Source organism: Staurois parvus, unplaced genomic scaffold (assembly GCF_062004578.1).
Source record: "Staurois parvus isolate SC_StPar_1 unplaced genomic scaffold, SC_StPar_1.0 ptg000001l, whole genome shotgun sequence".
Lineage (NCBI taxonomy): Eukaryota > Metazoa > Chordata > Amphibia > Anura > Ranidae > Staurois > Staurois parvus.
Genome location: NW_028317797.1, coordinates 6,371,038 through 6,384,078, shown reverse-complemented (window position 1 = coordinate 6,384,078; position 13,041 = coordinate 6,371,038). Strand labels below are relative to the sequence as shown.

The 13,041-nt window shown below is 42.3% G+C and overlaps 1 protein-coding gene across 2 annotated transcripts in view; it reads left to right on the top strand.

Moving 5' to 3' along the window:
* Positions 1 to 7,137: 7,137 nt before the first annotated feature.
* Positions 7,138 to 13,041, top strand: part of APLF (aprataxin and PNKP like factor) — a 314,793-nt gene continuing 308,889 nt past the window's right edge. Inside the window, exon 1 of one of the 2 annotated variants that reach the window (XM_089688811.1) lies at positions 7,138 to 7,491. In XM_089688811.1, coding sequence (XP_089544937.1) covers positions 7,255 to 7,491 — 237 coding nt within the window. In that variant the 5' untranslated portion in view covers positions 7,138 to 7,254. The remainder of the gene's footprint in view (positions 7,492 to 13,041) is intronic. The other variant, XM_089688261.1, reaches the window with a different exon arrangement.

Genomic DNA, 13,041 nt, shown 5'->3' with positions numbered 1-13,041 from the left:
CAATTTTTTTGCGATAGAGCGCTGTGTTATTTTAACTGACAATTGCGTGGTCATGCAACACTGCACCCAAATGAAATTGATGTTCTTTTATTTCCCACAAATGGAGCTTTCTTTTAGTGGTATTCGATCACCTGTGCTATTTTTATTTTTTGTGCTATAAACAAAAAAAGAACAAAAATTTTGAAAGAAAACAAACTTTTTTTTTGTTAGAAAATTACTTTAAACCTCCACACATTATACATTTTTTAAAGCAGAGGCCCTAGAGAATAAAATAGTGGGTGTTGCAATTTTTTGTGTTACACAGTATTTGCGCAGCGATTTTTCAAATGCACATTTTTTGGAAAAAATACCGTTTTTTTAAATTTTAATGCACAAGAACACCATATATTGCCCAACTGTTTGATAAAATACTGTAGGATTGTATCATTTTTTTCCCTTTTATTGAACTAGATGGACTTGTGTCTTTTTTCAACCAGACTAACTGTAAAATAAAATTTAAATAAAATGACTGTATTTAAATGAGCCTAGTTTACACCACTTCAGTGCTTTAATGTGCATTAAAAAAAAAGGGGGAGGGGGGGAGCATGCTGCATTTTATCACATCAGAAAATGCCTTAAAAACATGTAACTGTGAGGAAACTGACTGCAAACGTGCACAAATGCACACAAAAGCACCACACACACACATGGACATGCACAAGCACGTGTAAGTGCAGTTCAGTAAAGAAAATAAACACAAATGAAAAAGTTATTTTAAAAAACGCACTAAAACACGTATGCAGAAATGCAGAGGGAATGCAGAGATTGTGTTGTAAACACGCCCTTAGGGTTTGTAGTCTACCCTAAAGCTGCAATCAAACTAGCCTGTATGGTAAACAGTTGTTTTCTATGTGCCCCGTTCACCAAACAATGCAGCCGGGAGGTGCAGTGAGCTGTGGTAAATTGCAGCCATGTAGAATTTTACTGCAGTGCACTGGGAGGCACCTCATGTCACCGTGCAGCATGCTTCTGAGTATTGTTTCCTTTCTGTAAATAGCGCTGCACTTAATCAAATATTGGTGAATTGTATAGTGTGCCCTGTTCCTTGGTGCTGGCTGCTTTGTTTAGTTGTATTTCTTTGCACAGCAGGTTATAATTTAATTGTCACACATATGGCTGCTCTGTATGCCACGTGCAAAATTGCATGCACACCATCATGGGTGTGACCGGCATCATCCCCTATGTGACCCAATACAGGAAAAATAATTTTTTGATATTTGTGGCACCTTTCCATTTAATTCCTGGCACTGATATCATCTCTCTGATCGTATAATAGATATACATATTAGATTGTTTTCATATCTGTCCTCTCCTCCTCCTAGCTCTCCTCCATCATTTCCCCCCATCTGACCTATATCTCCGCCAATCTGTATAATACAATCCTAAGAGACAGACTATCTGTGCTCTATCACCCTCCTCTATCCTCCCCCTCCAATATTTCTCCTCTATTATAATGGATATCCCTGCAATACCCCATCTATAACCACCACTATCCTTCCCACCCCATACCTCACAACTTTCTGTGATGGGAACGAAGGACACCTATTAGAAAAAGAGGACACACCCCCTGCCACGCCCCTCTTAAAAGAGAATTACACAAAAAAATTGTTGGTTAAACCCACAAGTAGTTTTTTGACCACTACTATTCTTTTATATTGGCTTTGTAAATTTACAAATTGGATGAAAGATTTAGTATTATATAACATATTTGTTAGATAAATAGTGCATTTTATATACAACTATATAGATCAGACCAAAACGAGGGACAAATGAAGAGGAAAGAGGGATAGAGGGACTTTGTTTCAAATGAGGGACAGTCCCTCAAAATCAGGGACAGTTGGGAGATACAGTGAAGGAAATAAGTATTTGATCCCCTGCTGATTTTGAATATTTGCCCACTCACAAAGAAATGATCAGTCTAAAAATCGAATGGTAGTTGTATTGTAACACTGAGAGACAGAATAGCAACAAAAAATTCAAAAGAAATGCATGTCTAACAAATTATGCACTGATTTGTATGTTCATGAGGGAAATAAGTATTTGATCCCCTATCATTCAGCAGGATTTCTGGCTACCGGGTGTCTTTCATACAGGTAACAAGCTGAGATTAGAAGCAGTCTCTTAAAGGGAGTGCTATTAATCTCATTTTGTTACCTGTATAAAAGACACCTGCCCACAGGAGCAATCAAACAATCAGATTCCAAACTCTCCACCATGGCAAAGACCAAAGAGCTGTCCAAGGATGTCAGGGACAAGATTGTAGACCTACACAAGGCTGGACTGGGCTACCAAACTATCGCCAAGCAGCTTGGTGAGAAGGTGACAACAGTTGGTGCAATCATTCGCAAATGGAAGAAACACAAAACAACTGTCAGTCTCCCTAGGTCTGGTGCACCATGCAAGATCTCACCTCGTGGAGTTTCAATAATCATGAGAACAGTGAGGAATCATCCCAGAACTACTGTCAAATCTTGGCTGAGAACCTTCTTTCCTCAGCCAGGGCATTGAAAATGGGTCATGGATGGGTGTTCCAGCATGATAATGACCCAAAACACACGGCCAAGGCAACAAAGGAGTGGCTCAAGAAGAAGCACGTTAAGATCCTGGTGTGGCCTAGCCAGTCTCCAGACCTTAATCCGATTGAAAATCTGTGGAGAGCTGAAAGTTTGAGTTGCCAAACGTCAGCCACCAAACCTTAATGACTTGGAGAGGATCTGCCAAGAGGAGTGGGCCAAAATCCCTCCTGAGATGTGTGCAAACCTGGTGGCCAACTACAGGAAACATCTGACCTCTGTGATTGCCAACAAGGGATTTGCCACCAAGTACTAAGTCATGTTTTGTGAAGGGGATCAAATACTTATTTCCCTCATGAACATGCAAATCAGTGCATCATTTGTTAGACATGCATTTCTTTTGAATTTTTTGTTGCTATTCTGTCTCAGTGTTACAATACACCTACCATTCGATTTTTAGACTGATCATTTCTTTGTGAGTGGGCAAACATTCAAAATCAGCAGGGGATCAAATGCTTATTTCCTTCACTGTATGCACCCCTTCCTCTCCCATCTACATCTCTACACACATTACTATCCCTCCCAGCATTCCCTGAGTTTCCTTACCCCATCTACAACACTAGAGAACAATCTGTCCTGTATTAGGGCTCAGGCAGGCAGCGGCAATTTGCCATGGACAGACTGCATTGGTTGTAAAGGCAGATTGCTCAAACACTAAAGAACAAGCATCCTTCCGGTGATGAGTCTCTGGCTGGGCGCAGCCATTTTGTTGAGAAAAAAAAGATTGCCCTCAAAAACAGAAGCTTATGTATGTGAAATATATAATATATAAAAAGGTATGTGAAATAAACTCAAAAAGACTAAATAAATAAATAAATAAACAAGTAACAATGATTGAAATTCTCTATAAGTGTACAAATGGATTGCAATGTGTAACTCCGGATATAAAACTGTCCTTACAAAACATATCACGTTCTTGGTATAATAAAGTCTCTGTAAAATATAGACTCTCTGATGTCACCACCTTTACAATGTGTATCCCAGATATCTCCACATAAGGGCTCCTTCATACCATGTCTATTTACCTCCATTTTTTTGCACCGTCCCCCACTTCCTGTACAGAATGCACACCAGCCTGGGTATGAATGAGCCCACAGTAAAAATTCCACTCTTCAATACTCCCACATCCTTCATATTTAAGAAAACATACAATTTCCATTAAAAACACAATCATTTTCACACTGGCAGATGGGGGGGGGGGGGCAGACAGTTGGCTAAGGTTTTACCACTCCCCTGGCTGCTCACTGGAATTCTGACATTACAGCCTAACATGGCTGTACGCGTGCCGCGGTCATGGCTTATTCATCACGCCAATTGGTATCAATGGGACCAAATTGCAACCACGTGCTGAACACTTGGCTCACAGTTGCAGGGTGATTCTGCAATATAAATTGCCATTCAGCAATTACGAAAACCTAAAGAAAAGATCAGGTATCAGGAGGTGGGACAGTAGCAGCTCCTAAACATCTGCCAGTCACTACCATCCTGCCTTCTGTTAAAAAAATCCACCGCTGATCGCTTTTCAGAGGGTGGTAAGCATTCCCAAGAGTGTGAAAGACCCCTAAGGCCTCGTTGTTTTACTGATAAAAAATATGATTTCAATCTGAAGGATCCATAAACACTATACAATATGATCAATATATGACGTTACATTGTTTTTTCTGATAATTACTGTTTCTAATACTACAACCACCCAGCTTGTTTTTCTTCTTAGTTAAATGACAGCACTGTACCATAATAACTCAGGGTGAGAAACTATGGGGCAAGAGGAACTGGAAATAATAAACATGGAGTGGATTGCATCAGGCCTCCGCCCTTCTTGTATTCAACCTACCCTGGAGAAATAATTGATTGAATATAATCACTGTAGACCAGGGTCTCCAAATTTTCCAAACAAAGGGACAGTTTATTGTCCTTCAGACTTTGAGGGGGCCAGACTGTGACCAGTGTAAGTAGAGAATTCCCCATCATTGGTATTGGTGGAAGGAATAGTGCCCATTGTTGGTATCATGGTAAGGAATAGTGCCCCATCATTGGTATTGGTGGGAGGAATAGTGCCCCATTGTTGGTATCAGGGTAAGGAATAGTGCCCCATCATTGGTATTAGTGGGAGGAATAGTGCCCCATCGCTGGTGTCATTGGGAGGAATAGTTCCTTCAGTGCCTTCAATAGTGCCTTAAAGGCTGGACAAAGACAAGCAAAGGGTCGCTTCTGGCCCCCGACCCAGTTTGGAGACGACTGCTGTAGACAATAGGCAAAGGTACATATTCACCAGCATTCCACGGATCTCAATATGATTCAAAATAGGTTTTTATCCCAAAAAGATCACATCACAAAGGAATGTGCAACATTTCGTCAGGCATGTGACGAAGGGGTCCTGTGTGGCTCCGAAATGTTGCACATTCCTTTGTGAAGTGATCTTTTTGGAATAAAAACCTTTTTTGGACCATATTGAGATCCGTGGTGTGCTGGCGAATATGTACATTTGCCTATGATGTTTCAAGTCCAAGCTGATAGTCACTAGAGCACCCTCCATTGATGATCCATACTTCCAGGAATGTGTGCGTAGGGAATATAGTTACATGCTGTAGACAATAGGCTTTCTATTTCATGACACCAAAGTCAGGCCCAGTGTCTTCTTTGGTGTCATGTATTCCTCTTTTTTAGATTTAGAGACTTTAATTTGTGTATAGTCATCACCTGGCATAAAATGATTTACTACACCAGCTAGTAGGTTTCTACTGAATTCCTTGAGTATTCATGGAAGCATGGGAGGCATATCAGAGAAACAATGTTTGAACTTTCTTTGGAGAAACCCCATGATTTGTTTTTTTTTTAAGATTCTGGAAATCTTCTACTATGGTCATCTTTGTTCCTATGACAATATGTATTCTTAAAATCTCCATGTCTGTTCTTATTCTTAAGGGTTTGACTAAGCCTAGGAACATTAGGTTTATTTGGAGCCTTAAGGTGGCCATCAACAGCTGAGTCTCCCGATCTTGAGTATTACATGGAATGCTTCAAATGTTAGTGTTACAGGATTATCGGTGATCTGAGGGTGAGGTATGAAAAAGATGCAGTCTGCAGTATCTGTATCAAGAGCAGAACAGAAAACACATGTTGCTCACTTGCTCTAAGTTCTAAGTTCATTCTGAGTTTATTGTGTCAAGCAGAAATAAATCACGCTATACAGATAATTACTTTCTTTATAGTGGCAGATCAGGCCACATGGAGAGGGGCATCAATTTGTGTTACAGATCTACTATTACTACCATATAAGATACTAATCTGAGAAAGTGAATGTCAGAACAAACACAAAACTGAACAAAGATAGCATAACTGCTTGGTGACCGCCTTCCACAGATACTGTATACTGTGGCAGACTGGCCACCCTTCGCCGGATCAAGTACATGCACATGATCCGGCTCTTTCGGGTGGGGACGCATTTGTGTGCACCCGCCGCCCCCACTTTGCTGTCCTTTGCTACAGCACATTCCAATCAGCAGGTTCCGACCAATGACTTATGGCCAGAACCTGCTGATCGGCTCAACGAATGACAGAAGAGAGCCCTGTGTTGGTAAACTAAAGACAGCAGTGATGTGCAAAGCAGGGAGTAAAAACTAGCACATTCCTTTGCTACTTGATTCTCCATTCTAGACTCTTGTCCTCCCCCAGTCCTGGCATTCCCCGTCCTACAATCTGTAAAAGATGCCAAGCGAGTGCCATGATGTCACCATGCCCCCAGCCTGAGCAGCTTTGGAACTGCGCATGCGCAGTTCCAAAGCTGGCCCACAGCCATATTTTTTATGGGCAGCCACCATCCGTACCAGAGAGGTTAAACATCAACTGATTTTGAAAAACTGTCTGTAAGTTAACAAATGGTTGGGAAATCAGGTTCTGATGACAATGGAGATGGCCTCATTGAGGACCTCACTCTAATGCGCTTCGCAACTTACTGGCTTGTCATCGCTCTGCATATGTGGTCACGCAGTGACTGCAATCTCTTAAGTAGGGTACACACTATAAGAAAATCGGTCAAGCGATCGTCTGGTTTTCCTCAATTGTTTGCAGAATGTCGTACCCAAAAGTGGTAGTAATTGTAGGCTTCTTTCTTGTTTCATGTAGACACATTGTACGAAGATTATATTAGTTCTGATCATGCGCGGTCTTTCGTATGCGATTTTTCTGTACACATTAAGTGAAAATCGTTAGTTCTGTTCATGTATGAAAAAATGTTGGGAGTTTGTCCCTTCAGAAATTTTTGTTTGGAAGAGGTCTGTCAAAACTTGTGTACGCAGGAAATCGTACGATCCTTCCTCGTACGGAAACGTTCACCTGAGTTTCTTATAGTGTGTACTCTACTTTCTAGGCTTCAGAGATCTGCTGGCAACGGATGAATCAGCAGAAATCCGGAATGGGTTAAATAAACAAACATCAGGGAGGAGCAGACCAGAAATCACCCAGCAACCATTTCTCTGCACAGCCCGGAGATGTAACCCCGTGTTTGCATCGCATGACACCAGTATGATACTAATGGGACAATGTCATCCAGCAGTGTGGAAAGCTTCTCCCCCGTGTCTTCCCACTACAGAGAGGGAGCCCCGTCCTATCACTGCACATTGCAGGGACCCTCTCTGGTCACATGAGGTCTGTTTACTTTCAGTTTTCCCTGATCTGTGATTGGAGGACCGGCTCTCAGGTGACACAACCAGGAAGTGTTGGCAGGCGAGAGTGCAGTGTGGAGGGAGAGTTCAGTGTTGTGGTGACAGCAGGCGGTGTGTGTACTATGGAGGGCTATCACCTGGAGGACACAGATGGGGGCGCTACATACTCCATACCACAGGGGGAGACCATGATAGGAAGAGGACCCTTCCTGGGGGTGAGTGCAATACATTCATTGCTGGGTGTGTATGTATACCTCCTAGTCCTACCCTACTCCCCTGTGTATACCTGCTCCATACAGACCTCACCATAATACCTACTCCCCTGTGTATACCTGCTCCATGCAGACCTCACCATAATACCTACTCCCCTGTGTATACCTCCTCCATGCATACCTCACCATAATCCCTACCCTACTCCCCTGTGTATACGGCCTCCATGCACACCTCCTCATAATCCCTACCCTACTCCCCTGTGTATACGGCCTCCATGCATACCTCTCCATAATCCCTACTCTACTCCCCTGTGTATACCTCCTCCATGCATACCTCACCATAATCCCTACCCTACTCCCCTGTGTATACCGCCTATTCCTACTGTACTACCCTGTATATGCCTCCTCCGTACATCATCATAATCCCTGCTGTACTCACCTGTATATACCTTCTCCATACATACCTCACCATAATCCCTATTCTACTTCCCTGTGTATGCGTCACCATAATCCCTACTCTGCTCCCCAGTGTATACCTCCTACATACATACCTCACCATAATCCCTACCCTACTCCCCTGTGTATACCTCATCCATGCATACCTGTCCATAATCCCTACCCTACTCCCCTGTGTATACCTCTCCATAATCCCTACTCTACTCCCCTGTGTATACCTCCTCCATGCATACCTCACCATAATCCCTACCCTACTCCCCTGTGTATACCTCTCCATAATCCCTACTCTACTCCCCTGTGTATACCTCCTCCATACATACCTCACCATAATCCCTACTCTACTCCCCTGTGTATACCACCTAGTTCTACTTTACTTCCCTGTATATACCTCCTCCATACATACCTCACCATAATCCTTACTCTACTCACCTGTGTATACCTCCTACTTACCTAATCATACCTACTGTACTGATATGTGTATGCCTCTTGCATGCCTCATCATAATCCTTACTGCACTGATCTGTGTATACAGTGCCTTGAAACAGTATTCATACCCCTTGAAATTTTCATCACTTTGTCATGTTACAACCAAAAACGTAAATGTTTGATGGGAGTGGAAGGAAAATGAACTAGGGTTTCAAAATTGTTTACAAATATCTGAAAAGTGTGGTTTGCATTTGTATTCAGCCCCCTTTACTCTGATACCCCTAACTAAAATCTAGTGGAACTAATTGCCTCCAGAAGTCACCTAATTGGTAAGTTTTAAACAAGTAAATACAATATACTGTACGTTCCTATCTATTTACTAATGCTAGCAGCATAAGGATTAAAAATAGTCAATATTGATTGAGAGAGTGACGTTCCACTTTAACATTTGAAAAACATGCACTTCTCAGGTTGAATAGATGAGCTGCATTAAATATCAGTTTTTATTTGACCTAATAAGTCCCGTGGTCGTTTGCTGGTTCCCTAAATACTATATTATGCAGCTTTGCTTTTCCTTTTCGCAGGAACTTTGAGGCTCCCTTGCTGAAAAGCAAGCTGCTTTAGGCAATCAATTATATGACTTCAGAATCTTTGGAACGCCTGTATATCAATATTCAGGTGCAGGAGTAAATAGAATTTTTTTTCTTTTTTAATTACAACTGTGTAGTCATGTACAAGAGACTTGACTGTTCAGTGATTGAACTCATCAATAATATCATACCTGGGAACTTTTTAAATCCTAATTTCTGAGAATGGGGATGGAGTAGTGGGGTGGGTTGTCGGTGTTAATCGTTTTGCACATCGTGCTGGATGGTGGCTTACAGCCTATTTCACACGGGCTTCATCTTGTACACAAACAGTGTGAACAGCAACCTTTGACAAAGTATTTGCAGAGCTTTCAGTAAGTTTTGTTCCATTCATGTACCAAGCACCATTCATCTCCTGTTTGTAAATGTTGAACACAGATCCTAATGGGAATGCTGATTGCCACTTTAAGGAAGCTGCTAGCAGGCTTGCATGCCTCTCTGTCTTGCAGGGGGATCATCTAGAGGGGGTATTGGCATCTGGGCAATAGGGGAAAAAAAATGGAGATCACAGAGGGTACAATCTACCATGTGATGCTCCCCTCCAGCCATGTCCACACTGGACCCAGGCACCTGCATCTTACTTGTCTCCATCCTGCACTCAGTGGGAGCCACTCAGGAGATCAGATCTGTGGGAGCTATTGGGAGACAAACCATCATCTGTAAACACAAAAGCCGGACTTCTGTGTTCTGTGTTTACAAGTGATAGAGGTGTGCAGGGAGCAGAGGGCCTGAGCTGGAGGTGGCCGAGCGGAGTTCCACCAAGTTCCAACTGAAAAAAGCCCTGTTTATACATATGAGTGCTGGGTGACTCGGGTCATGTCAGGAAAGCTGCGACTGCTCCTCCAAAATGGGAGGGTCAGCCCTTCAGATTGTAATCGTACATGAGAGTTTACTTTTTTTTTTCTGCAAGCGTATGGGGCAATCTGGGACTAAGCAGGCTGGCGCTCAAGGCTCATACATATACACAGTGGACATACGACAGTTTATTTATTAAACTAACAGAGGCTGTTTTCCTAGAAGTATATCTTCATATTTGCAATGTGAAACGTCAGTACATAAGGTTAAGGTACGCTCAGTTTAAAACCTTTATAAGCAATATAGCGGCATTTATCTTCATGTTTGATCTCTAGGGAAATGAAATTCAGTCTGCACACATTAATGTACAGTTGCCTCCACCTTTAACTGAAAAGCAGCTTATGGGAATATTAGGGTCCATTCACACGAGCGATTTTACATGATGTGATTTCCAGCAGTATGAATCTGCGGATTCTTGTGGTTGGAATGGACAGGTGTGTGAGTAGTTGCCGCTGAGCCCATGTGATGCAATGAAAGGCTGTCCGCAGCCACGACTAATCATGACTGTTCACACAGCCAGTGACTATCTGTGGTGATCATGTCAGGATGCAGACAAAATGTAGCGTGTGGAAATCGCAGCATGTGTACTTGCCTAAGACCTCATGGGTATAAGAGATCTGTGTGCGCTTATCTTTCACTGAATGTTTCTCTGCAAAGTTGATCTGAAACATGGCTCCTGCAGAAACAATTTCCATTGTGATCTCACATTCCTCCGTATTGGACTCCGCCAACAGTGGATCATCATTTGTCATGCCTCTATTTTAATTTTACGCATTCTGCCGCCTCCTTTGCTCTGTGCATTAAAGTGGTTTATTTTTGTCTTTGTGCTGAGCTGTGTACACGCATTGATAAGGCTCAATTTACTTTTTTTTTTTTCTTTTAAATCTAACCTGGGTTTATGTGGTTTGCGACTTGGTTGAATATTTGCCATGTTTGGCTCAGAATCTTGGTAGTGTGTTTGGTTTCAGTTTATCAAAATCACACTTCTTGATTTCAGTGGTTTTAGCACCAGAAATGTCAAAGCACAGATTTGTTTGCCCCCCTGCTTGTGTTTAACAGTAATCACAACCAGGAAAATGAATGTATTTCAGCCAAAAAAAAAGCATCAGCTACTTAGTTTTACTAAACCCACAACGGTAAAATCATTCTGTATATGCAAGTAAAGCATGCTTGGTATACTCGCTCTTGAACCTAAGGGGTTAATCCTCCACATTTTGTAGGAAGGCTGTTTGATCCTGTCTTCTCTGTTCCTCCCCTTTTTTTACTGTCCCCAATCCATCTGCCATAGTTACAGTGGCAAGTCTGCACATGCTCTGTTCGGTGTGTATTGCTAGAGAGTTTTTTTTCTTTTGTTTTGGGAGGGCACATGTGATCAGCACAGGGCCAATCAGCACTGTCCAGACAGAGGGTCAGGGGTCATGTAGCCTCATATGACAGAGGAAAATGAAAACTCCTACTTCAAAATTTACCAGTGCTCAACCATATACTGATTGAAGTCACAAGACTGCTATATACTGCTGATGAGAAAAAGTATTTAGTAGTTTATAATTACTAAAATAATTGCATTTTACACGTTCTGTGAACCGTGGAAGACCAGATATAGTGAATGCAGAGTCCTGGTTTTAGTAACACTTTAAAGTGGTTGTAAAAGCGCAAGTTTTTTTACCTTTATGCATGAAGGTAAAAAACCTTCTCTGTGCAGCATCCTCCCAGCCCCCCCGTAATGCTCACCTAAGCCGTCTCTTGATCCAGCAATGTGAACTGCAGTCTCAGCTGTCTCGAGATTCCCTCTCCTCATTGGCTGTCAATTACAGCCAGTGAGCCAATGAGAAGGGAGGGTGGGGTTGAGCTGCAGCATGGAGCAGTGGCTGGGGGAGTGCACATGCTCGGGTGCCCCCATGGCAAGCAGGCTACAGGGCGGCAGGGGTGCGCAGAATCACGTGTGTGTGTATATATACGTGATTTTGCATCTCCAGGTAGGGAGCGCGCTCACTACTTGAGCCACCATTCACAGCCTCAGCTGTCAATCACCGGGTCCTGGCCAGTGATTACTCGCCGGCACCCGGTGATTGGCGAGTATCTCCGGCGGGGGAGAGACCTGTGTATAAATAACAGATCTCTCCCCTGTCAGATACTGCACACTGATTTGTATAGCTCTGCACAGCATAGCCATACAAAGCAGTGTGCTTACAGTGAAACACAGACACAGCCCACGTAATAAAACAGCACACAATTAACCCTTTGATCGCCCCCCATGTTTACCCTTTCCTGCCCAGTACCATTAGTACAGTGTCAATGGGTTTTATTAGCACTGATCACTGTATTGGTGTCACTGGGGATGTCAGTGACACCAAATCAGTTCCCCCCCCCCCCCAGTGTCAGGATGACCGCTGCAGTCCCGCTAGAAGTCCCTGATCGCCGCCATTACTAGTTTAAAAAAAAAATTCCAGGAACTATACCGCCATTTATAAACGCTTTAACTTTCACTTAAACCAATTAATTTACATGTATTGGAATTTTTTTTTTAGCAAAGACATGTAGTAGAATACATTTTGGCCTAAATATGAGGAAATTTGATTTTTTTACATTTTTTTTCTGGACATGTATAATAGCAAAAAGTCAAAAATATATATATTTTTTTTTCAAAATTCTCGGTCTTTTTTTGTTGTTTTGTTTTTGTTTATAGCACAAAAAATGAAAAAAACACAGGTGATCAAATACCACTAAAAGACAGCTCTATTTTGGGTAAAAAAGGACAACAATTTAATTTGGATGCAGCATTACATGACCGGGCAATTGTCAGGTAAAGTAACGCAGCTTCATATGGCAAAAAATGGCCTGGTCAGGAAGGGGGGTAAATCCTCCGGTGGGCAAGTGGTTAAAAAGCAGTTTATCCCTTGTTCCCCTGGAAGCCAGAAATCTCCTCTTCCCTCAGACATGCAGGGTTGTGGACAGGCCCTCAATGTCCTCACTTACAATATAAGACTGCTGGTTTTGTACATGATGATGTCCGGGTGCAATGGAAGAAGCACTGAAGAGAAGTGACTTCACAGAACTGGTCACATGGAGAGAAGGAAGCCTGCGGGAGTGAAGGATAAGATAAGCAAAAATACTTTTTAAAGGTACAAAAACATAACTGTAGTGCAGTGCATAGGTATAAAAATAAGAT